At 48.5% G+C, this 26,369-nt stretch overlaps 1 protein-coding gene across 7 annotated transcripts in view; it reads right to left on the reverse strand.

The window, feature by feature from the left end:
* The window catches only part of Mtss1 (MTSS I-BAR domain containing 1), a 137,564-nt gene extending 117,617 nt beyond the window's left edge, over nt 1-19,947 (reverse strand). For 2 of the 7 annotated variants that reach the window (XM_076911390.1, XM_076911392.1), the window contains exon 1: nt 19,403-19,947. In XM_076911390.1, the coding sequence (XP_076767505.1) occupies nt 19,403-19,474 (72 nt within the window). In that variant the 5' untranslated portion in view covers nt 19,475-19,947. Of the gene's footprint in view, nt 1-18,537; nt 18,577-19,402 lie in introns of those variants that run through there. The other 5 variants (XM_076911387.1, XM_034516961.2, XM_076911393.1 and 2 more) reach the window with 4 other exon arrangements.
* Between the last annotated feature and the right edge of the window lie 6,422 nt (nt 19,948-26,369).

Below are 26,369 nucleotides of genomic sequence, written 5' to 3' on the forward strand. Positions count from 1 at the left end.
TCAAGACTTAATGAGTTGTATCAGGCCAGATATGGTTGTCTATGCCTATAATCCCTTTACTTGGGAAACAGTTAAGGAATACTGAGCCAACCTTGGCCATACTGACGTCGAGGTCACCCTGGGCTACATTACTATGTGACAACATGCTGGCTAGCCAGAGGCATGGGCCCATCACCTAAGCTCCTGGCAGAGGCAGGCCAGTCATTCACTAGGGGAAATCACTGGACCCTTGGGGGCCCATTTCCCTATAATGATAATAATTAAAACAACTCAGTCATATCACTGCCTTTGGTTAAGATCAGGTATAGGACAATTCCACCACCCTTAGGAGTAGCACCACTTATTAACACTGAAAGACAGTGGGAGAGGAAGAGAGAAGAGAACTACTTCTCCCATTTGCTGCCTGACATTAGACTCGTTGGATGTCCGCTCGGAGACACTGTTAACTCACAGGGGAATACATGACGTCACAGCAATGCCAAGGAGATACCTGCACTCCTGGCTGACACAGGCATCAACCCAAGTGTCAATCGACTGATGGTGGGTCACAGACAATGCACATCTGCACCATGGACTACCGTGCATGCTGTCACCAAGACAAGATGAAGCTACAGGGTATAGCATTAGACGAAACAAGTTAGACACAGAAAGACAAACCCCACATGCTCTTACTGGTGTGGAGCCTAAAACATCTGGTCCAGTGGTGGGAGGAACAGAGATGTGAGTGGGGTTGGTCAAGGATATTTAATTATAATTAGATAGGAGGAAATACAGCTAGAAGCAGTTAAGGGACTGCCAGGAGCTGTGGGGAGTGACTGCACTGGGGGGAAAATAGGGATTTATGGCTAAGAGAGAGTTCTCCCTTAGGTGATGAAAGTGCTCAAAAACTGTGCGGTCAGGGTTGTGCAACTCTATGAACATACTACAAACCAAAGGCCTATCTGCTTTCAATGGGCACACTATAAGATTCATGTGTAATACCTCAGAAAAGCTGTACAAATAAATAAATAAGGTCTCACCCAAAGGAACTCAATGCGGTGAGTGGCACACAGACAGGAATGTGTTTGAGGAGATGGATACTGGCAATCACAGACTGAGAAAGCTCCCTCAGGATGCTCACTGGGAGCCATGCTGCAAATCAGCTAGCTATGCAGGCTGGGACTCCTCACTCCTGGTCCCAGTGCAAAGCCAGCCAAGGTAGGAGGCAAAAGGTAGCTCTCAATACGTTAACCTTATTTGGGAAGAACAGACCAAGGCTGCTCCGTGTCTACAGTATCAGCAGGTTCGTCTGCTTATCCTAAACAGACAATGAGGGACTTGGCCCAAACCGAGATCAGTGTGCCTGGGAACTGCAATAGCTCAAACCACTTACAAAACTCATCTGGGGTGGGAATACAGCTCAGTGGTAGAGAATACACCCAGCATGTGTGAGGCCCTAGGTTCAATTCCCAGGGCTTGGGGGGGAGGGGGGAAATCTACAGCTACCTGGAACCTCACTTCTATTGTTCCTAAATTAGAAAAGGAAAGAAAGGGGGGGGGGGGAAGGAGTGTCCCCTTTCTCATCAAGGGATATAGCACACAGCCTCCCACCCACAAACGCCCACCCAGCCAGGAGAAGGCTGCCAGAAGCAGCTCTCTCCCGTCTCCTGAGCTAATGCTATCTGAGGATCTATCAGAGTGTCAAACCCACCCATTTTAGGCAATCTGTAATTTAATGGAGTCTTCAAGAAAAAGATTCTAAGAACATAAAACAGAAACTTGATTATTAGAAGATGAAAAAAAGCGTAAATGTTATTCAAATTTGAAAAACAAGGTGATAGCAGGTTGTACCTTTTTTTAAAAAAAGGTTTCTTTGGTGGGGGAAGAATAGTTTATACCAACCTAAAAGGAGTCTTACTATAAAAGCCAAAGGCTGGGAGGATGTGTGCAGGGAAGAAGTACCTGTAGAGAGATTGAAAGGCAATTTTCTAAAGCCCCGGGGGTGTTTACTGCTGGGAGACTTGACAAAGGTGGTAGGCAGGCTTCACAAGACCCTGGATGCACTCAGAACCTCTGCAAATTGATGCCAACCCAGTCCTCCACTCAGTCTGCACTAAGCAGCCACATGGAAGGTGATCCTGGGTTTCAAGTGTTTTCGCAGGTGTCCTGAGCACAGTGGAAAAACCCCCTGAGGAATGTCTCCCAGAGCTGTAGGAAGGACACACCCACACCCACACTCCGTGGTGCTCATCAGAGAACACATGTAGGTTTCAGAACTTTACAGACACACCACAACCAAAGAAAACAAGGCTCCACCCAGCACCCAAAGTCACAAGCAAAACCAGACCCTCCTTCCCAGGAGCCCCTTGAGGCCTTGAGGAAATGGGAAAGGAGCTTTTAGAAGCCCTGGGCGCTGAATTCAGGTTACATCAGAGTTAGAGAAGGAAGAAGCAAGAAAAGAAACACACCGGACACGAGTCTTTCCTGATCACATGACTTCATGCAGGCACCTCGTGGGGTTCCCATCACGCTCCACAAACACTACCCAATGGCTGTCCTCTCTTCAGAACTCCAGGGTGGATAATCAGCTGGATAATCCAGCTCAATAATCTTACAGACTTCACTCACTGCCCAACACAAATGTTACTTCTTACAGAACATTCTGTCATACCTCATCACCTACCCTTCTGGATTAGCTGTGTCCATTCCCTCGGCTTAGTACATCATGTGATTCATCTCTGAGCCACGTGGCAGGGTCTCTCTCTTCTAAACCACAAGGCAAGGCCTTTTCGGACACAGCTGGCAGGGGACAAAGAACCCAGGGGACACTGAGGGGCTACAATTCTGCTGAATAGGAACAAAACCGGCCAGGGTGGACAAGGTCGCTGAGGCCAGCTTCAAGGGCAAAGTCCGGAGCTAAACCGCAAACAGGACAGCAGAGGGAGCCAGAATGACCCTCGTTCAGATGACAGGTGACATCAATTCCAAACTGGCCAGGTGATATGCAAAACTGGCTCATGGGTCACAGACCTGGGGGCAGCCTACGCCCTCAGGGAAAGATGAGAGAATAAAGTCCTATTCTTTCTTCTTTAAGGAGAAGCCTTCCTAAATCTCTTCCCCTTAGAGAATTTGGTGGCTAATAAACCCACAAACTGCCTTCTCCATATCCAACCTTGGAGTCAAGAGTCCCTCCCTCTCTTCTCACGTCCCTCCTCTGCCTCCACTTGTGCCAAGCCAGGAGCCATGCAGTCAGTCACCCAGTGCAGGAGCAGAACACAGAGGTCACTCTGGTTTGGTGTGGGCTCCATGATTCTGTTCCCTATTAAACAAGGGATGGCTTCCCACCCTCGGAGGACAAACTGTAACTTCTCAGCCTCATAAGGCTGGTTACCGGTGCTCGATAAATAATGTACCAACTGCTTCTCCATACTGGACCCACTGTGACAGTCAAGATCATGGAACAGCTGAGGGAATTCGATAGCACCTCGCCACTCAAGGGACACAGGAGGGCAGGGACTGTGGTTAGAAAACCCACAACATAAGAGGAGCCAGAGGGACCAGAGAGGACTCTCACGGGGAAAGTTCAATGGTGAAGAAAATTGGGATTAGCAGGGTCAGACTGTAGGGAACTGGGTTCCAGCTCAAAGACCTTTGTCCTGCCTAGAAGGAGCCAGAGGCTGGCTCACTAGCAGTCACAGCTAAGACAATGCAAGGCAGGTAGGACCTGATAGGTCCTGGATTCTTTTGGAGGAGATCACTGGTGACAGCCGCATCTGCCATCAGCACTTTCTAAACAGTTGCTAGGCACCAGGCGTGTATCTGTGCTTCACAAGCATTAACTGATGTACCCGACCCTGGAGATTTGGCAAAAATGCAGACTTTGCTTTCCTTGCTCTGAAGAGGGACCTGGAAGATGGTGTGCATCCTGAGCCCTGAGCGCTGCTGACAGCGCAGAACACTCCCTGAGGAGTCAGTTCTCACGGCATTCTCATTAAATATCCAGTGAGGCCCGTGCTGCTACTGTTTTATATATGAGGAAACCGAGGCACAGAAACACAAAGAAAGGTAAAAACTATCTGGTGCCATATCCGACTACAGAGATGACAGATTCTGGGAGTCGAGCAGCCAGAGGGAAAGACAGTGTCAAAATGACTCAGCCAGCCATTAGGTCCTGCTTCAGATGTGTGTCTTACAGGAGGCAAGAAAGAACAGAGGCACAATTCTGGAGCCACACCGACACCTGATCAGAATGCTGAGGCCCAAGGAGAACTGTGTGTCACCCTAGAAATGGTCAGGACAGCCATGGAAAAGCCACCACAAAACAAAGAAAACCCTTTTGTACAGAGAAAACCGTGAACCACACAGGAACACTCGGTTGCAGTCGGTCGAAGTCGCTTGAACGAATGTGAGTGACTTAATCCCATCCTTGGATTTTCCATGGGCAGTGGGATGGATCTCTATCGTCACTCAGAGCTTCATGTCTCCTTCCCAAGTCCTCCTGGGTGAGCTCAGCCTCCAGGGAGATAAAAAAGCAAAGAAGCAGGAGAGGGATCTGGCCCTTCTGACCCAGGCAGAGCATCTCTGGGTTCAGGAATGCATTCAGCTTCCAGAAGTGGGTGTGCATAATTAGCGCCAGGGCTCAGGAATGCCTGCCAGAGCCTCTGTCTCCCAAACTAAATGTCCTCACCCTAGCTTGCAAGATGCAGTCTCCTAAGAGCCTCAGATGAAAGGCGCTGGTTGAACCCATCCATCATAAATACCAGTCCTGGCTTTTATTTTCTGATTGGGACTTGCCTCATCCACTAATTATCCCTGTCCATCAGGGATGACAGCCTGGGATAATCAATGGTTACTCCCTTCTCCTGCCCACCCTCACACACTGGCCCAAGTACACCAGCCATGAATCTGCCTATGAAAAAAAAGGCACACCCACAAAAGGCAGTCCCCATCCAGCTGGCCCCTCCCTCACAGAATGCTCCCTCTCAAGCTCATCCACTCTAATTAAATCAAGGGCACTGAGCTCCCCTTTTACCCACATTGCTGGGTCAGATGCTCAGTGTGTTTTCTATGGTCCGGGTATGACTCCACTTAACACTTAAAATAACTAAGCAAATACATCAACTGTACCTTCAAATTTGCCTTGGTTTTTAATTTCTTTTCTTCCTATCTTCCTATCTATCTATCTATCTATATCTGTCTATCTATCTATATAACATGAGCTGTCCAACAGGGTTAACACTAGGGACTGAGGGTTATTTAAATTTAAATGACAGGGAACTAAAACATAACGATCAGTCCCTCCCCCTCACTTGCCAGACTTCAGTGTCAACAGTACTGGGAGTTCTAGAACGGCTCTCACTGTGGAAACTTCCGACAGACAGCCATGGCCAGACCAGGGCATCTCTACTGTGCTTCACAACTGCAAAGAGCATTCGGGATCTGATTTATTTTGTTTGTCTGCTTTCCTTTTAATACAGGCTTTCATTATGTAGCCCAGGCTGGCCTGGAACTTGTATTGTTTTCATGACTAGGCTGGGGAACCTGTGATGTTCCTAGGTTGACCCCTTGTGTGCTGGGATGACAGCACCCAGCACTGCGGGTCCTTTCTACCCTTTGTAGCATATGCGTTTCCATACTCCAGATTTCTCTGCAAACAGAACTCCTCTCCCTCTACCTTCCCATTCTCCAAAGTTTGCATGCGAGCACTCGTACGCACACACACACCTAGATTTTCATCACCCTGATTTTTTTTCAATTATTACTTGAGACAGTCCCTCCCACCAAAAGACAGGTAGCGGTCACCTGTGCACCTTACACTGCCTGAGAACGTTTCAAAGGGGTCAGCTAGCCACTTAGGAGTTCAGAAGGACCCAGGAGCAGCATGTTCTGTAGACAGTACCCAAAGGAGTGCAAAGGGGCTCCTAGCAACCCTAGGGATGCAAGTGCCCGGAAGCATACCTAAGAAGTAAGTGCAAAGTGAGAGGGTCTGCCCCGAGTCCCACGTGATTGTATTAACTGCTGCTAGTTTTGCTGGCTCTGGAGACAGGGAAATTAGCTCATCAGGTCACCTGGCTGGCTCCCCATATCAGGAAACAGGAGAGCTCATTCTTTTAGCACCTAAAGCAGGTTTTTCCCCCCTGGTTTTTTGAGACAGGGTTTCTCTGTGTAGCCCTGGCTGTCCTGGAACTCACTCTGTAGACCAGGCTGACCTCAAACTCAGAAATCCGCCTGCCTCTGCCTCCCAAGTACTGGGATTAAAGGCGTGCGCCACCACCTCCCGGCCTAAAGCAGGTTTTTACAGCTCTTACCTATGAAATATTTCTGCAGTTGAAGTCTCCCCAGGATACGGCTTGCCCCAGGGAACCCTCAGGGGCAGAGTCCAGAGCTGTTGCTCTGTTCATTAGTTCCTGTCTGTCAACATCCCTGAGATGACCAGCAAAGCACACCATAACCCAAGCACCCCAGTCCGGACCCCCAACTTCACACATGCATGCCTCTCCACCAACTCGAAACTGACTTTGACCTTTGAGATTCTGCACCCCCCCCCCCCACTAGCTACCATTCTGTTTGCCCAACCCTCCAAAAGGCAAGCACAGGTTCACAAACTCATCAAACCCACCCCGGGGCCTAGCCTTGGCCATACTGTGCTGAATCAGCTTCCCTTTGAGGCAAAGACCACACCTCATTCATCACCCAACTCCTACCCCCACGCTGCCAGGAAAGATGCCCTGGTGGACCACAAAAAGTGCTATGCTTATTTTTACAATATGTGCCTGCTTGCGTGCATTTCCACTGGCTATCATTCATCCGGGGCAGAGGGCCCTGACAGACAAACATTCAAGAGTGTGAGCATGACAAGAGAGTCAGCTGGCCCAACTTCAGATCTGTTCACTGAATGACCTTAGAGGCAAGTGACTTCATCACCTGGTGCCACTCTGTCTCCATCTGTAAACGATGCTAATGGCCAGTGCCTGCCCCCAGAGGATGATTACGAAGCTACTGTGTTTGAAGGGCTGAATAGCACACAGGGCTCTGCTTTAGTGAGTCAGCACACAATGGCAGCCTTCTGGAACAGCACATTAAATGAGTATCTACTATGTGCAGGCACTGAGTGAGGGGCCAGCCGTGCAGAGATAACAGGGTCCACTGATGCCAAAGCTGCAGATCAGAGTTGGAAAGACTGGAGGGCGGTTGGTGGGAGTTTCCCAAATGTCTCACCTGACTCTCAAAGAGGAAGCAGACGTTTTCCTGGCAAAAAGGGAAAGAAAGCAGGAAGGAAAGCATTTTCTCGGAGTCAGTTAGCATGACTCAAAATGTCCGCTAGAGATATATTCCAGATATACCCATGGTGGAGTGAGTGAATCAATCAATCAATCTCTCTCTCTCTCTCTCTCTCTCTCTCTCTCTCTCTCTCTCTCTCACACACACACACACACACACACACACACACACACACACACAAAGACAGAGAACCTCTTGCTTCATGAACTACAGAGGAAGCCTCTGGCAGCTCAGGTTGACCGGAGCGCCCCTCCCCTTCCAGAAATCCCTACAGCAATCCCTGCAAAACCTAGAGAGAATCAGTAAGGGTTTGTTAAAAGGGCAAATTCCTGAGCCCCACCCCAGATCAAAAAAGAATTTAAGGGTGGGCCTAGGAATCTGCAAGTGAAGACACTCTGGCTTTCTGAGAACTACCCAGACAGCTAGACTGGAGGACCACAGCCCGAGATAAGACGGTATGTCCTACCCCTAAGCCCTTAGAAACTGGAAACCCAGCAAGCTCTGGGCATTAATGTCCACGTCCAGCCTCTTTCAAAATGATCTGGGAGATGAGCGCTCAGACACAGGAATGTAAGCAGAGACATGCTTTGCGAGAGTCAGCACTGGGCTCCAGAAGCTTCAAGAAATGCATTCCTTTAGGCCACAGATAAATCCTTCACAGAAAAAAAAAAACCCACACACTTACTGCAGTACTGCTTCTAACAGTGAAAAACTGGCCTAGCCGGAACACAGGTTAGAGGCAAGCTCCCCACCTCAGGGCCTTTGCACAGACTAGACCACTCTTCCACAGATCATAAGTTGTTACTCAGTGTCCCCTTCCTGGAGACTCTCCTCTCCCTCAACACTCTTGAAGACATACAGGTCTGACTGTGCCACTGCACGGATTCCTTTTAGCATATAGGTAGATAGGGACAGAGAGATAGTTCAGTGGTTAAAAGCACCTCCTCGTTGCCTTTACAGAAGACTGAGGTTCAATTCCCAGCACCCACACAGGCTCACCACTGTCTGTAACTCCAGGCCATGGGGTCAAATGCCCTCTTCTGGCCTCCCAGGGCACCAGGTTTATAAAACACCCATACACAAAAAATAAATAATAATGAAAAATAAACAGGGTTTTTTTGGGGGGGTTGTCGCTTTTTAAGAATTGATGCCATTTATTGATTGCTTATCTGTCACCTACTCCATTAGACAGTAGGTTCCAGAAAGGCAGGAATTTGTCACTTTTGTTTGCTGCTGCTCTATGTCCCCGGGGAACTCCAAGTTGGACTTTGCAAACAGTAGGTCCTCAAATGTGTCCCCAGTAGAATTTACTATAGATATACAAACAAAGTCACAAGGCCGTCACAGAAACTTGCACAGCTTATATAAGCCCTCGCTTGGGAAAGGGAAAGACTGGATGAAAAGGAGGTTTCATAGCCCTTTAATTGTCTGGGCTCTTGTGAGCCTGAGTACGTACATAACCCACTTTGTAATTGGTGCTTTTGGATAACTTCACTTAATTGAAATTTCTAAGTTTTCTTCCATTAATTTTATATAACTTGTGTAATCTTTCAGAAGTAATCCCTCATGAAATGTTCTCAAAACATTTGCTTTAAAAAAAAAATGAAAGAAAGAAAGAAAGAAAACCTGCCTCCTCAGTGACTTAATTAGGGTGTCCCTAATTAAGGCCAGCACCATCAAACAGGCCAAGTTCCTGGGGAACCAGGTTCCATGGGACTGCAAGTCACCTGGCTGCAGAATGAGGACCTCAGTCATCCCAGCAATGGCTGGGGCTCAGGGGTGTGCCCTGAGCTACTCCTGGCTAGGCTCCTCACTACCTGCTTCCTATTGGGGTGTCTGATGCAATTATTCAGGTCCCAGATCACATCCTGCTGTGGCGTTGGCTTTGAAGGTTCAGTAAACAGTCACTTCAAAACAAAGAACAACCATTAAACCCAATTCAAAGACTTCCTTAATGGCAGCATGCTTGGCTACAAGGAGCAGAATGCAATCATGGTCTCCCTGGAAACTAATCCACCCCACTGCCAGCCCCTAACTGCAAGGATCTGCTGGCTCCTGGGTAGCACTCAGCCTCCTGGTCTGGAGTGGGCTCCCCAAGTATAGCCTGCATCCTGAGGCAGCCACACTGGACTCCATCACTCTCCATATACAGTTTTCACTGATAAGCTAGAGGCACCAACAGATGGGTCTACTAACTATTAAAAAATTCTAGGCCAACTATTGGATTCTGTCCCTTGAGGCCCCTCAAAGCTTCTTGAGGGTATAGGGTGCTATGCATGTGCACATATGGGTACATACATCCATGAACATGAACAGGCCAGAGGTGGATCTGGGGTGTCCAGCTCTCTCTTCCTCCAATAGTGCCAGGGTTACAGGAGGATGCAGAAATGCTCAGTGTTTTCTGTATTAGGGATTTGAACTCTGATCCTCATGTTTACACTGCAAACTCTCAGCTCCCGCCACCACTCCATCCCACGAGGCTTCCTGAAACAGCCCAGAGACAAATCTAGATTCTGCATGTGATAATCCAGAATCCGATGAAACCATCAGATGGATGAACTGCATCCACCAAAGAGCACGAAGGGGAAAATGTGACATGTCACACCGTGGGGGACAACAGAGTGGCCTACAGTGCACAGTCCTGGAGCAGATGTCACAGGATGTCACACGGCCTGGGCTTAACCCCTCATCTGCTACACAAATGGCTGAACCTCTCTGCGGCCCTTCTCCCTGTCTGTAGAGCGGGAATGAAGGCAGTCTCTTCCCAGCTGGGTTCAAGTGTCAAACACTTAGTGCCGGGTAGTTCCAAGCACAGAAATGTTTATTACACAAGTAAAATGTGACTGAATTGTCAGCTGGGTGTCACCCAGACCAAAGGCCTTCTAGGATTCTGTTCTACCAGCCCAAGTGGAAATTAGAGGCACTCCTCAATATCCCCACAAACTCTTGTGTGGACTCCTGGCAGTATGTCTGCAGTAAAGACTCTTGTAAAGCTCAAGACAAGGCCTATGACAGGCTGGTTCACAGTTCCAACTCTCCCACCCAGCCACGCCCAGCGTCCCCCCAAGCACATAATCAGACTGCAGAATACACAGACTGCATTCTTGAAAGTTATCTGTATGTTGAACATTGAAACGAAAATACGGATTGAAGTAGCAAACCCAAGAGTGAGCTTGTACTTTTCCGAAACACAAGTATCACCTCCAGCAAGGAGCTCTAATTTTAAAAAAGTGTGTGTGTGTGTGTGTGTGTGTGTGTGTGTGTGTGTACAAACTTGAAACCAGGCTTGATTCCAAATGTCAAGGGTTGTAACGTAGATTTATATAGCCTTCCCCACGAGTCCGAAAGGCTCAAGTCTAGGATATCCAAAAATCTGAAATTTGAAGAGAGTCCTCCTGCAGATGCCCAACTAAGCTTCAAAGAAGAAACACATTTTTTTTTCTTGGTTTTTGGGTTTGTTTGTTTGGGGGGTGGGGGAGGAGACAGGGTTTCTTTATGTGTAGCTAGCTAGCTCTCCTGGAACGCAACTCTGTAAACCGGGCTGGCCTTGAACTCACAAAGATCCATCTGCCTCTGCATCCTGAGGGCTGGGATGAAAGGTGTGTGCCACTACCACCCAGAAAACTCACTTTTTGACATTAGTAACTACTCAGTAGAATATGAAGGATGGCCTCACAGAATCCCTCTTAGGAGGAAGGACCTAAGAAGAGGACCCTGCCCTGTGGTACCTGGAAGGACGAAAATGATTTCAACAGGCAGAGATGATGGGGCGGGAAACTGAGGAGCCATGGTGAGTCTAGGGAAGTTAGAGACCATGCGGCCTGTGGGCACACACGGGCCAGTCCGCTGGGGCCCAGGGCCAAGCTCAGACTGAAGAGCAGCTTTTCAGACAGCAGGAAGAAGCTCAAATCAAGACCAGCCACTGATGGGAGGCCTGAGGCTCCATGTGTTCTCAATACTGGAGACAGGGCCGGAAGCCACTGAGGGACAAGTGATGACCACCCAGAAAACCAAGGGGTACAAGAGATGGCTCAGCAACCCAACTCTTCCCTTCCTTCCCTGTCCTCAGTATCTTTGAAAGCCTTTTTTTCTCCCAATCCACCCACTTATGAACAGTTGGTGGGGTCTGCATATAGAGAAATGGAATCCCGGTAGACCACGCTGGGCCAGAGGGCTCTGATGTACTAAACCTTTAACTTCTCCACTTCTAGAAGCTCCGCTACAGGCTCTAATACAGCTCCAAAAAGGGTGAGACAGTGCTTGCCTGAAGCAGCAAAGAAATAATTACTACCTAGATCTTAAGTCCCTTCCCAATCTACAGGCTACAGTAACTAACTCCTGGACGCATGCGCGCATGACAGGGAAGAGGGGAACCTTTCACAGGTAAATAAACCTGCATCTCAGAGAGTCCATGAGGAGCCTAACAGGCAGGCTTTATTATTACACCCACCTTACAGAAAACAAAACCGGGATTCCTAGAGACTGAGAAACTTAGCCTGAGGGTTTCCCCTTAGCTCCCTGCATTCCTGGTCAGAAGGACTCCAGAATATGGACACACGTCATATCCTGACCAGCAAGAGGTAGAAGAAGGTGAATGGCAGGAAGCTGCACTGTCCGTCCGGCAGGGACAGTACTCAGTGTGTTTAAAATCTCTGCTGGTCAGTGAAGTAGCCCCTAGCCACCCATGGCTATTTAAACGCAAACAGCAAAAAGAATACGCTTGTGACTGTTATGTACTTTTATTGATGGAGTTGGGTTTTGTATTTTAAGACAGTCTCATAGCCAGGCAGACCACAAAGTCTCTATGGAGTTGAGAATGACCCAGAACTTCTAATCTTCCTGCTGCCACCTCCCAAATACCAGGATTGCAGGAGAGCACCACTATGCTTAGCTAAAGGAGCATCAGAGTAAAAACTCAATACCTTGGCCACACTAAGACATCCAACAACTTCCAAACAAAGAAGAGCACCTTAGACAGGCATATTACAGATTGGGAAGAAAAAAAAACCTACGAAGATTTCTCGATAAGCTTCTGTTGAGTTTTACTGGAATTACTTAACATTTTGCTGTATTTTTTATTTTAATTTTTAATAGTGGTAAGATACACATAACAAAACCTAACATACCATTTGGCTACCCTGAAGACCAAATTACATGATATCAAGATTATTCACATCCTTGTGCAAGAAAGGGTTCTTCTTTTGCTTGGGTGAGATCAAGAACACACCGTGACGGGGTTGTATCTGTGAGGGGAGGCCTGATGGCTGGCTCAGTGACGCTCAGCCCTGATGACCTAGTGCTTTCAAATACGGTGCTCCTAAAAGCGCTGACTCGGGGACTCTGGGATCCGGCCCAGGCTTCAAGTCTCCCAGGGCACTCAGTGGGTCTTTTCTGTAACCATGTTGGGCCACCCAAAGGTACACATGCCCAGACTTCCTACTCTGGTCAGACCCACTATCCTGGCCCCTGCAGAGCCCAGTCAGGTGGCAGGTGGTAGCAAGAGACTCCCAAACAGTATCTATTGCCCGTCTCCACCTCCCAGAAGCTACTGGCACTAAGCAAGCCAGTGTTTCCATTCCTGTCCATTCTTTGAGGCAAAGACTCAAATAAAAAGACACATAGCTTAAAAGGCACTCAACTATGTTTTCCCCCCCACTTAAGACAGTAAAAGAAGCCTCTTATAGACTAAGACTAAAACCAAGGTCAAGAATTAATACAGGAAAGTGGTTTTCTGGGGAGCCCATCTAAACAGGTTTTCAAGGGCAACTCAGCCCAAACCGGAGGGCTACCAGGACGTAATTAAACACAGAAAGCTCTTTTACAGGCGTGTTCCGGGGCTGGACACAGAACGAGTCTGAGGTAAGGAGTTCACGCTGAGGAGTCATGTGAACTTTGGGTGAACCTGCCTAATCCATATGATTATGAGAATACAACCCTGCCTCAGACACCTTGCCTCCATACTCAAGCCCAGTCAGTGAGGAGATCCCATGAGCTTTGTGCCTGGACCAGGAGAAGCACGGAGGGCCTCCGTGTGCACCCACAGAACCAAGAAGAAGGAGGAACACTGCAAATTTGTCTATTAATTTAATTGATAAATGGGAAAAGAGGGAAGCCATCTCTCTTCATACTCCTTAAATTAAATATTTTTCCCAGAGGCAACAGCTGCATTAGAGACGTCCACCGACAGCATCTCCACTCAAGCCCACGCCTCAAGATCAGGGGCCCTAGTCCCTTCTATGACCCTTCCGTCGCCTCAGACAGATGAAGTGCTATCTTCTAGAAATACATCAACAGCCCTCCCCATACCTTGAGTTCTTAAAGAACTCCACTTTGGGCCAAAGAGGACAAGGTCTGAACAGAAATTCCACCTCACCATGGCTTCGGACAAGTTACTGCATCTCCCTGCCGAAGCCTCCGTTTTCTCATCTGCAAAGTGTGTGTGTATGATGTAAAATCATGCATGCCTGTCAATAGAAGCCTGGAACACAGTAGGTCCTTCTCCAAGTCCCTTCCTACACACTGTGCGCCCTGAGCAATAATAATGAGCACCGACTACGTGCCAGGTGGCACACCAGAGCATTTTATACAACCAAACCTCACAATCTCTCAATGGGTTAAAAACAAAACAAACAAACAAACAAAAAAAAATGACCACTTCTAACCACACTGGGTTGATGTAGAGAATGAGTCACCCCAAGGCCTTCCAGGAGGGCTTAAAGAGGTGGGGAACACAGCCTCAGGATAGACTCTGGACTAGGACTAGCTGGGGCCGAGGGGCCTGTTTTGTCTCTGGAGCACACACACTCACAAGAAACCTGAATTCAACATCTAATTTAAGGGAGAGCTTCGACAATCAAATACAACAGGCTTCCTGAATGCCCTGCCAATTAATTTACTGTTTGTCTCTCCATTTGCTATTTAATAAGGCCGTATCAGCAGTACAATCTGCAAATCTGAATTAAACTGCTCAAGGCATCAGCCAGTTCCAGTTAAGGGGCTCCAAATACGTCCTCTCGGTGTTCTGAGCGGCTCCATCCAAAAACCTGTCTTCTGTTTGGTCTGGGGAAAGGCAATTTCTTTATTTTTTGCAGAGGTGTGGGTTTGGTGGGAAAGTGTCCTGAAGGCGATTCCAAGAAGTAATGGGGAACTCAAAATGATCTCATTTTTTTCCATCTCCCAATGGGAACCTCTAAATGGTCTCATCGCAGAAGGAACCCTGCCAGTTCTCACCAGTCCTTGCAAAGATGGAAACAGCTTAGATACAGATGATAAAGCATCTAATGGATCAATAGTTTCAACCTTTTCACCCACCGAGCATTTTAGCAACCTCAAGTGAGCTGCCCGAACTGACTGTATCATTTTGGCTTTCTTCTTTTTTCCTTTACAGCCCAAGCTGAGCCAGAAGAGGTCTGAGGACAAGCAGGCGGTCAGCCGCTCGGAAGACAGGGCCTATGTAAGACATACTGCACCTGTATTCAAAGTGTTCCCGTGTTCCCTATTTATGTGCAGTGCAAGTGACAGCTAGAGAGGCTGGGGTCTGACTTCCTGACATCACAGCAAAGTCTGGTGGTCCAACACAGCTGAAAATAAAATACCACAGAGATGAACATATATTATTCTAGAAAGGAGAGTGCTGAACCAGACCAGAGGTGAACTCGGTCTACCTTCCATGCAAGCTATGACCCCTCTATCTGGGCCTTTATGAATTATGGAATTCCAAAGCATAAAGGTTCAGGACATCAAGCAACAAGTTCTAAACAACTTTATTTGATAGAATAAAGAAAGGCTTCCCCCACGGAATAGCTAAGTTAAGCTCCAAAAGTAACATATTTCCAAAGGAAGACAAGATTCACACCCCAAACTCCCAAAAGACTGATCTCCCTAGAAGAGAGACCCTAGGGCTCTGAACGAGGAGCCCTCTCTGGGCAGCTTCTACTGCCAACTTTATGACATCTTTACTTTGTCTTCTTCTCCCACAGGCCCAAAATGAGGAAGCTGTAAAACTCTGGCCAAACAACAACCATTTGCCAAGAGAAAAGCCAACATGGGGCCCATCTGTCCATTACAGGGCTCTGCTTGTTCTGCCTTTGTGTGGCTGTCAGCCTCTGCACAGAACAGCCCACTTCCCTCCCAGTACCTGGTCGCTTGGCTGGCTTCTCATTATCTCACTACAGAAACCCGTTTTATTTTGAAGCATGTTGAAAGAGAAGTCCAAGAAGACTGATGGACGCCCTTCCCCTGAGCAAACTGCAGACCTCCCTTCCTTCATCGCCTGCAGCCATATTGTATCAGGGAAAGGAGCAAGGGCAGGGCCTAGCAAAAGGCCATCTACATAGGAGGCCTCAATAAAGACCTAGGAAGTAAATCCTTCTTACTACAATGAACAGGGCAGCAGTAAAGTCACTGCTACTTATATTGCACCTCATAATAGGTGACGGAAACATCTCCGTGTGTCTCTGACCCACAGCAAGATCCCTGTGGAATTCAAGATGTCCCTTTAGCAGCTCTAAATTTAGACAGACCTTCAGACAGAGGATACTGGTGGCCAGCAGAGGTGGGGGCACTCTGGAGGAACTGAACAAGGCCACTATTCTGCTCAGAACAGGTGCCTGAAACAGAACACCCCTGTCTAAAGTGACACACGGAACAGCTCATTCAGGTGCACTGGGTACTTTTTAGCTTAGCCATGTTACATAAACTTGAACCCAGGGCAAAGTTCTAGCTGCAGCAGGTCCAACACAGCTCCCAGCATCCTGGTGCTTGAGCAACAAAGATGAGGAAATATTTGATTTTAGCGTCTTTTTTTTTTTTTAATAAAAGTTAATTATTAAAAGAAGACTGCTGTCTCCAGGGCAAGATCCTCTTTAAGTCTGGCTAGCAAAGTCTCTGGAACGAAACATGGTCAAACTCTGGTCTAATGATTCAAAACAAACAACACTAATCTGTTTACCTTACTAAGAGCCAGTTCTGTCCAGAACTTGGATAGAAATAAAAAAGATCCTAAGACCTCCTTTATACTCAACAGTCACCTCCAGACCACTGTCCCCCCAGATAAACCAACACCCTTCCTAGAACAACATGAAAAGCTCAGCCCTCCCGCCCTTTTTGGGGAGACCAACTCACACCAGGCACCTTTAAGGGTGATTTACGTGGATCCTAGGGAAGACAGCCAGTAAGTGATTTTGCATACTCATTCATTAGTGACCACCACCACAGCAGGGTGGAAGGAAGGGGAAAAAAACCAGAGCTTTCCTCTCCTCAAGGAATCAATAAGTTTATTAGCAGCTGCTGTTTGCTTTCCTTGGGTCTTGATCCCAATGGAAGCAAAGTGACAACTTCTTCCTCATCCTACCCCTGAAAGGGATAAACACAGGCCCCTGTCGGCCCAGGATTCAGCCCCATGGAGAATCTTTGCAGGAAGCACAAGGAATTCTCCTGAGCTTTGCTGTGTCTTGAGGTTCCTTACTTCAGAAGATGGATGGCACAAGGGTGGAAATTATTCCACTCTCTTGTTATCTTTTTATTTTTCTCCAAAGAGGAAATTGACTCCCTTCCTGTGTTGCTGTACATTTATGAAGTCTCGAAAGCTATTTAAAAAAAAAATGTTCTTAGCCTTTCTCTCACCCCAACTCAACATCACTTTAAAAAAAAAAAAAATCACCTAAAAATGGTACCAAGATGACAATCCAAATGGCTTCTCCCTAAAAGCAAACGGAAAGGGAACCAAAAATACGACAAGCTGGTCATGAGTTTAAAGATGGGAAGGACAGGGAGGTCATCACAGAGCCAGGCGACACCAAGAGCTGACTTTCTTGCTGACAACTCCACATATCCATGTATCCTATGCTGCCTGTCCTAAAAAGCTCAATTTAATCTTGTCACTTCTCTTTTGAAGTGTCATGGCTGGCCACTCCATAAAGAAGTCTTCTAAAGAAGAAAACTCCACGAAAATATTCAGCAGTTCCCTTACGCATACAACCACCTTAGAAATCAGACAACCCGCACGCTATCCCCCTTCCCTCTCTTTCCCCCAGAGCCTAGAATTCTTCAGAATCCAGAGCACAACGTAACCTCCTGCTGTACCCTCAGGCTGAAATATTCTACAGTCAAGTGAAAAAAAAAAAAAATCTACCAAACTCAAAGAGAAACTAGAATCAACACTGAGGGAGCGGTGTGTCTTCCACCTACAAATGTCTACGAAGAGCCTACACCAGGCAGCCAGATGCTGGGTGGAAGGTAGCATAGCCCAGCCCTGGGGAAGGATTATCATCTGATGGGCTTCGGGTTCAAACCACCTACTGGAAAGAACTGAGCCCTGGTTTTGGATTAAAAAAACAACAACCATCATCATCATCAAAGGCAGAGAAAACTCCAGGTGTGGTTACTCTGGGACTGAAGTCAGGGATCAGTTTAGATCCCTGGATTCCTCATCTCTCTTCAGGGACTGGAAACATCATTACCTCCTCAAAAAAAAAAAAAAAAAAAAAAAAAAAAAAGGCAGCTTTACCAACCCATCTCAAATACCTCCTCTGCACATCACAACATACAGTGTGTGTGCCTCAAACCAAATCTTGTTTTGACTATAATAAAGTGGGTGAAATTTAAGTTAACAATAAACACCAGAGTCCAAGGAGGGGCATCAATCTTTGTTCAAAAGAACACTTCGATAATTCAATGTGGATTGAGGGCAAAGGAATGAAAGGGGCTGTCTTTGAAGAGACTAATCCATCTAATTCCAAGCGACTGGATTAGAGGCATTCCTAGGCGAGGAGGCTCTGGCTACAGATTAGGCTACAAGGATTTCTGACAAAAGGCACGAGCTTGGTAGGACTTCAAAATGGACCTGAGCGGGACCAACCAAGCACCTTGGCAAAGTTCACACTGGATGAGGTGACAGTTGGTTCTAAAAGGAGGAGGCAGGCATGACAGCTGAACATTCCTCCCCAAAGTCCCTGTCGATGGCCCACGGCCTCTCCAAACCTTACACTTCATCAGACAAAAGCTTCCCCAGGCGCCAGGCAGCGGCTGAAGAGGGGCTGTCCACACCCACCCGCCAGCACAGCTTTCCAAACCTGCCCACTCTTTTGGAAGCCGGGCTTTTAATTAAACACCACCTCCCCGGATCTGTTGAGGCAGACTGGGGCTGGCCTCGAGCCAAAGAGAAGCTCCCTAAATACACTGGAAAAAATCCCCCCCACCACCCCCAATTCCCACCCCCAGGCAGCTCCTGGAGCTGCTTCTATTTTATTAGGGTGGGTAACCTAAGTCACGGTGTACCTCTGAGCACCAGAAAACCCACATTCGAGGATCAGGTTATCTTCAGTCCCACCCTTTGCAGGAAAAGGGTAGGGTGTTGTTCCCCCGCCCCCAACACACTCGCGCGCGCACTCACACGCACACACAATCCTTCCCAGAGAAGAGTGGGGTGTGGATGTGTGTTTGAGAGAGCTGGGTATAGTAGTTTTGGAAACCTCAACCTTGCCTTCCTTCTGTGAGCCTCTCAACCTCGGGGTCCCTGAAAGACTACCCTGGGAACTTCTGCACCGAGCCCCGGGGAAGGGTATGGGGAAGGCAGGGAACACCACCAGCAGCTCTGGAACAGACTAATTAATAACTAATTTGTTCAGATTCCCCCTACTCCAGGTAGACCTGAAAGCCAAGCTTTTAACAACCCTGCCACCCAATCTCCCAGGCCGGAAGACTCCTTCCTGCAGCCAAGCAGGGGCCCCCACTACCGCTCCACCACCGCGCCAAGCACCCCACCCCAAACCCAGGGAGTCAGGTGTCCTCCAGGGCGTCCATTCTCCACGGGTTGCAGACACTCAGTCCAGGGACAGACAATGGAAAACTTGGAATTAGGGCTCTGAACCCCTAAAGGAACAAGATGGTGTCGCCCCCTGGGATTATGAATGCAGGGGTTGGCAAGTGGTATCAGACTCTCCCCACTACCCCCTCGGGAAGTCGCCTGCCCAGTGACCCAGCACAGCCTGGACTGCGCGGCGGGTGAGCAGGTGACACCCGGATCGCCAGAGCTCCCGCAGGTGGCTAGCAGCCACGGCGCAGGCGAGGGAGGGCCTGGCCGGCGGCGGTGGAGGGGAAGCCCCGCGGCGAGGTCAGAGCAGCCGCGCCCCCGGTGTCCTACCTTCATGTCGCTGATGATGGTCTGGAAGAGGCCTCCAAGCGCGCTGCATTCCTTCTCGATCACAGCCTCCATTTTCCCGGCGCGGCGGGGACAGGACACGCTCTCGGGGCGGCTGCACTGCGCACGGGGCCGGGCTCGCTCAGCCCGGGAGCGGTTTCACCCTGGGAGCGACCTACCTCCGGCTCGCCGCCGGTTTTGCAGAGAGCACGCGGTGCTCGCAATTTACTGCACTCTGCCCCCCAAGTCCCAATCCGAGACGCCCAGCCGCTCCGGAGGGCGAGTCGCCTACGTGCAGTGCTCGGCTCCTGGCCTCAAAAATGTCCGGAGAAGACTGACAATCAAGCCACCACTGGTGCCCACGACGGAAACGGCAAAGCCCATCTTGGTGCAGAGAAAACCGCCCGCTGACCCGGGGCCAGCGCCATTTAAGACAAAAATATATTTTTTTTCCAAATATAATTTTTTTTCTGAAACTCCAAAATAAAGAAAGAGAGAACGAAATAGGGCAGCAGCAGACGAGGTCAGCTCGCGTCGCCCGGATCTGTTGCTCGCAGACACGGACGCCGCCTCCTTTTTACTCCTGTGCGCCCGGCCCCGCGCTCGCTCTGGCGGAGCTCCCGGGGCTGTTGCGAGGAGCGCACGCGCGCTCGCGACCGCGAGTCTGGAGCGGGAGCGCCGGGAAGGCGCGCGCTCGCGGCCCGTGCGTGCGCCGCCCGAGGGCGGGGCTGGGAGCGCGCGCCGGCGGAGAGGCGTGTAGGGCGCCTGCTGCAAGGAGGAGCTGGCGCGAGGGTAGGCGAGCCCGGTGTGCGTCTCCCGGACGTTCAGGGCGTCCCGTGCGGGGGTCTCTGAGTGGGGAGGGCGAGTGAGCGCCCAGCGGCCCACAATGGCAGCTTGCGTGCCGTGAAGCCGCGCTGCACCGCCGGCCCCGCCCCTCGAGGGACCTGCAAGGTCGGCACGTTGAGCGCTACGCCCCGCACCTGGTGTGCGACCAGCGGGGCGGGAAAGCTGCTACTGCTGCCGCTACTGCAGCCCTGGGAGGAGAGGCCTCTTCGATGATGTCAGGACTGCAACGCCGAGTCACGGTTGCAGGGAGCCAGCTACAAGATTAGGGAGAGTTCGAGAAGAGTATCCTACAGTGGGATGCTGAGTTCCATAAAGTTGCAGGGCGCTAGATTGATCTGCTGGGGTTGAGCAAACGCAAAGGGCATCAGGGTTCCTAATCGCCTGCGCATCCTTCTGCCTGTACATACAGATCGCTGGCTGCGTGTGGCTAGAATGTTGATGGTTTTCAAGCCAGTGTTGCCATAACCACAGAAAGCCCCCTTGAGAAGTTTAACAAAGGGCACCAAAGACTGAGGTGGACTTGATAATTGTGTCCCTAGATCCACTGCCTAACTCCATAGCCAGGAGCACTTATTCTGATATCTTCCGGTGTCTGGGGGAGGGGGGGGAGATCAAATGGGCAACTTGTAAACGAACTTAAATCACCTAATTGAACCATTGGCAAGAGTAACGGAGCAGGCTTCGAGCTTGACCAAAAGGATCGTGTCAAATGCTGTAGTCCCAATTAACTCAGTTTAGTAAGTCATTCTTTAAACACTGATCAAAAGAATGTGGGGAGCTCTGCACAGAACGCTGATGCTTGCGTTTTTCCTTCAGGCCACTCTGCTCAACTCAGCTGCCACACCGCTTCTCCCTGACATCAGGAGAGGCCAAACCTGTAAGTCATTGGTCTCTGAGGCAACCCTGCCACTTCCGGTCCCTAGGGATATTCAGTTGCAAATGCCTTACCCGAACCTTGCGGGTATTAGTGCTCGACACGTGGTTTGTTCTCCGGAATTATCATTTTGATGTTAATGTCGATGGTATTATAATGAACCAGGTGAGTGGAGAGCCAGATTGGCTGGTTTAGGTGCCAGTTTACAACCTATGAACCCTGTGGCCTTGAGTAAGTTACCTAAGCGCTCTGGGCTGCAGTTTCCTCACTGGTAACCAGAAATGTTGATGGTACTTACCTGATAGCTGTCTTAGGCAATGCATGAGCTAATAAATAAAAATACTTAAAGTGGTGTTTGATACAGGGGAAGTCAACACTCAGGAAATCCTCAATTAAAGTAGGCCAGGCCAAGAATCAAGTACAGTCTAACTCCAGAGCGCCTTTTGCAAGCCTGCAGTGTTGGCATGCTGTCTCGCTCACTGCGGAGTGCATTCTGCAACTTTATGCTATGCATCTAATTGGAGGCCCTTGTTTTATTGGTGGAAGAAGTCGGACCTGCCTTTCTGCCAGACCCCAAACAATACCCCCTCAACTGCCCCTACCCACTTCTTGGTCCAACCTTAGCAATGTTTGCCAACGCACACCACTCTTTGGCTTCCTTTTCTCCCCAGGCTCACTACTTCAGCCAGGCTCACTACTGACTTAGCTGTCCTCTCTTAAGACCAACACTAAAAGTTCTTTGAAAGGGGCCTTGTGGCAGGTTTCCCAGATGGGATGACAGATACACACGCACCTCCATCAGACTATTTAGTTTTAGGAGGGGTGAGGACCCAGGGCTTTGCTTTCTCTGAGCTAAGCAAACACTGTACCACTAGCCCCATGTTTTGTGTTTGATTTTTTTTTTTTTTTTTTTTTGAGACAGGGTTTCAGTCTAAAGTCACACTAGACCGGAACTCTTGCCAATTCAGCTGCCTCCAGTCCTGAGAGATGGGCTTCTGGTGCTACCCTACTACACCTGGCTTTTGGCAGTTTAAGATTGGATTCTGGCTGCTCTGTAAAGGGGTGTTGGAGAAGTAGAAATGACAGGGTCGGACTGACTTAGGCTACACTACCTTCTGCTGCTTTCTAACTTCCTCCTCCTCCCCTCTAGCACCAGTGCTTGCTTCTTGGTTGTTTTTTGGTGGTCGTGGAGGTGGTGGTGATGGTTTGTAGGTGTGTGTGTGTGTACACATCTACTCATGTGGACAGCAGAGGGTGTGTTGTGAGTTTGAAATCCTGTCTCAGAAAAAAATTGAGGGGGGGTGGCCCTCCCAGGAACCAATCTGAAGAATTTCAAACCCTCTGACCAAGTGTAAACATGGCTCCCCTTCTAATTCTTGACCTCTGGCCACTGGTCTGTTTGATCTCTGGAGCCGGCCTGTTTCTCTAGAGCTGTCTCTCCACTCACTGACTGTTCCAAGGACTGGTGTGGCCATCTATACCTAGTGTTCAATAGTGCCACACATGTGGGTTTGCTTCCCAGCCTTGATCCTCCCTCCGCCCTGGCCCTCCAGAAGGGTCTGCCAGCTGGTCCGAAAACTTTGGTGTATATTAGAAGCTACTGAGGAACTTTTAAGCCACCCAAGAGAGGACTCTCATGCTAGGAATCTTACTTAATTGGTCCGGGCAGTGACTGATCTTATGACATTTTAAAACCTCCCGGGCTATTCTAATATATGGTAAGTTAAGAAACCTGATTTGGAGGGACCTTGAAAGGAGGCACCTGTAACCATGCCTGCATCTACACTAAGCAGGAACTAGGCTCTGCATTTTTTTTAAAAAAGGATTTATTTATTTTATATATGCAAGTGCACTATTACTGTCTTCAGACACACCAGAAGAGGGCGTCGAATTCCATTACAGATGGTTGTGAGCCACCATGTGGTTGCTGGGAATTGAATTCACAGCTTCTGAAACAGCAGTCATGCTCTTAACTGCTGAGCCATCTCTCCAGCCCTGCATTTTTTTTTTTATTTTTAATTTACCATGACCATTTCATTCAATCCTTGTAAGGATATACAAGAGAAGGGTGGATTCTGTTCACTTCACAAAAACAGGATGGCATTAAACACACTTTTCTGGATCATGCTGTCCACATGAGTAGATGTGTACACACACACACTATTAATTTCGGCAGAAATCCCTCTAGATCAACTGATATTATTCTCACCCAGTCTTCCTGCACCCCTTTCTGTGCTGGGGACCCATCCTCAGTGCTTTTAAATTTTCGTTTATGACGCAATTTCAGACTTACAGAAATGCTGCAGGAATAGTGTCAGGGCTGTCCTATTTACACTTCATTAGGTTCCCCAAGGCGACTCTGCTCTGGTCCTTACTTCATGCCTTGGTGGGGCTGGGGGGTTAAAAGCCCTCAAGTGATGATAAACTGCCCTCGAGTGATGCTAAACTGTTGCACATTGCTGTCTTCATAGCCTCCCAGATTGCAGTGGGACTCAAGGAAGACCTCAAAGCCCTGACTGTTGTGAAGGGTCTTTGCATCACAAGCAGTTGTGTGAGCTGGTTAGGCCTGAGAGCTGGGGCCTTACCCCACACAGCTGGGTGATGGTGGCAGTTTAATCCCAACACAATGGAGGCAGAAGCAGGTGGGTCTCTGCGTTGAGGCCAGCCTGGTCTACAGAGCGAGTTCCAGGGAGGCCAGGGCAACACAGAGAAACCCTGTTTCAAAAATAACAACAACAGCCAAAAAAGGTAGAAACCCAAAAATGATGGGGTTGGACTAGATTTTGGCTAGCTCTTGTGCTCCCCCCATTTTGCCCCTCCCCACACACCTACCCTACTCCTGGTCTCATTTGTGTATGTAGTTGCCAGTTTGTAAACGTGCTTGTGGAGGCCTACGGGTACCCTCAGGTGTGGCCCCTCAGATGCCATCCATCTTGAGTTCTTTTGTTTGTTTTAAGTTGTATATGTTGTTGTTGTTGTTTTATGAGTATGTGTGTTCACCTGCATATATGTGTGACGAAGCTTTTCCAGGGAGTTGCAATATTTACATCTACTCACCTCAGATAGGGAGCCCATGACAAACCAAAGTCCGGCTTGGTGAACCAATGACTTTTATTGGGGTTACTTATAGCAATATGAGTGAGGGGTTATTTACAGGAGCAGAAATGCCTCAAAGATGGCTACATCACCAAAGCCCACCCCGGCACAGGTGACAGCCCACAACGCTGCAAAAACATGGAGCTGCCTACACAGCCTGCAGGCAGCTCAACAAGTTGGAGAGTGTCCTTTCCAGGGGCCTCAGTTGGTCTAAACCTCATCCAGGCAGCTCTGGCGTCTGCATCTTCCAAGCATCAGGCCGGCTCTCAGCGTCTTCTTTGGTCCTTTAGCAATTGTGGTCAGCTTTAATTGCTAACCGACAGGGAGTGGCCTAGCAAACGCAGTCGGCTTCAGAGACTTCTTGAAGCTATTTTGAGTTGTTTTCCTTCCTGTTTTAAGGAGCTTCTCTGCAGGATGGGATGTCTCAGTAGTGAGGAAACTCGCCCCCAACTGCACCATGTGTGTGCCTGGTGCCCCGAAAAGCCAGAAGAGGACATGGGGCTCCTGGAACTGGAGTCACAGAAATTTCGAGCTGCCATGTGGGTGCTGGTAACCAAATCTGGGTCCTTTGTAAGAACATCAAGAGTTCTTAACCACTGAGCCGTATCTCCAGCCCCATACCTTGGGTTTCAGACTATGCCTTTTATTAGCCAGGCACTTACCAAATAGACTCATCTAGCTGGCCAGTAAGCCCCAGGAATCCACCTGTCTGTGCCTTCCTGGCACTGGGGTTACAAGCATGCGCTGCCTGACATTTTTTGCCTGCGTTCTGACCAATGAACTTGGCTCCTTGTGCTTGCAAAGCACTTTGCCCTCTGCACTATCTTCCCAGCCTGCAGTGACTCTGTTTCCACTTCTTTAAAATCAACATAATAGGCCAGGCACAGTGGTACATGATTTTAGTCCCAACACTAGGGAGGCAGGGACAGGCAGATTTCTGTGAGTTCGAGGCCAGTCTGGCCTATGTAGTGTGTTCCAGGACAGCTTTATCTAGATAGAAAAATCTTAACTTGAAAAAGAAAACAAACCTCAAAATAAAATAGAATCAAATAAAGATAATAGACAAGTTGGGTGAGCACTGAATGGGATACCATAGACTAATATTTGTCACAGGGTCTACTCACTGAAGATTAGATTCTTGGGCTGGCAAGATGGCTCAGTGGGTAAGGTCATTTGCTGCTAAGCCTGATGATCCAAGTTTGATACCTGGACCCAACACAGATAGAGAGAGCCAAGTGCTGAACATTCTCTCTCTCTCTCTCTCTCTCTCTCTCTCTCTCTCTCTCTCTCTCTCTCTCACACACACACACACACACACACACACACACTGAATGAATAAAAACAAAGATTACATTGTCAATGTTACTCACTTACAAGTTGGTTCAAGCTTTCACTGATGACCTGTAAGCAGGAATCCTCACGATCCAGCAACCACTAAATCGCTTAGAGAGTTGGGGAGTTTCCAGTATGTGAAAGGTTTGAGTTAGAAACAGACCTGTTTTGAAACAAAATTAGCAAAAATCAGTTCAAACTATCTCCTGCGATGAGTCACCCTAAGCTATGTTTTGCTTGTGTTTGGTGCACGGCAGCCTAGGAACTGCTCCACTCTCATGTGGGTGTTTAACCTGGATGTCTAGAATGTGTCAGTGAGGCAGAAAGCTAACTGAAGAGGGTGATAGATTAGTGGCAGGCTGAAGTAGCATCAGAACATCCACAGGCCTATAGCCAGTGCTTAAGCAGAGGCCCATTTCTGGAGTCAGCTGCCTCCAGGGCCAATGTGAGCTGTTAATCATGTCATTTTATAGTGGCTAAAATGTAGCACGTTGGTGTCATATTTTCCAATTTTTATATTTTTTTTTTTTAGTTTTCTCAACTCAAAAACATTCATCATCTGCAAGCTGGTATACCTGTTCTCGTTATAGGAGTAAAGCATATGGGGGCGTTTACAGGAAGCCTTGGGAAGAATCTACATTTTCCTGGGACTTTCCAAAGAAAAGAGTCTATATCTGAGGGTTCTAAGTCTCTAGGACATTTGTCTACTCTATAGTGAGGTGAGGAGAATTCCATTCATATCCTTTTGTGTTTCTTAAGCACTTGTTGTATGCCAAGCCATGCCTGCTCCCATAGTGCTTTGCTTTAGCCATGTGCAACCTT

The sequence above is a fragment of the Arvicanthis niloticus genome, chromosome 13, assembly GCF_011762505.2.
Source record: "Arvicanthis niloticus isolate mArvNil1 chromosome 13, mArvNil1.pat.X, whole genome shotgun sequence".
NCBI classification, from domain to species: domain Eukaryota; kingdom Metazoa; phylum Chordata; class Mammalia; order Rodentia; family Muridae; genus Arvicanthis; species Arvicanthis niloticus.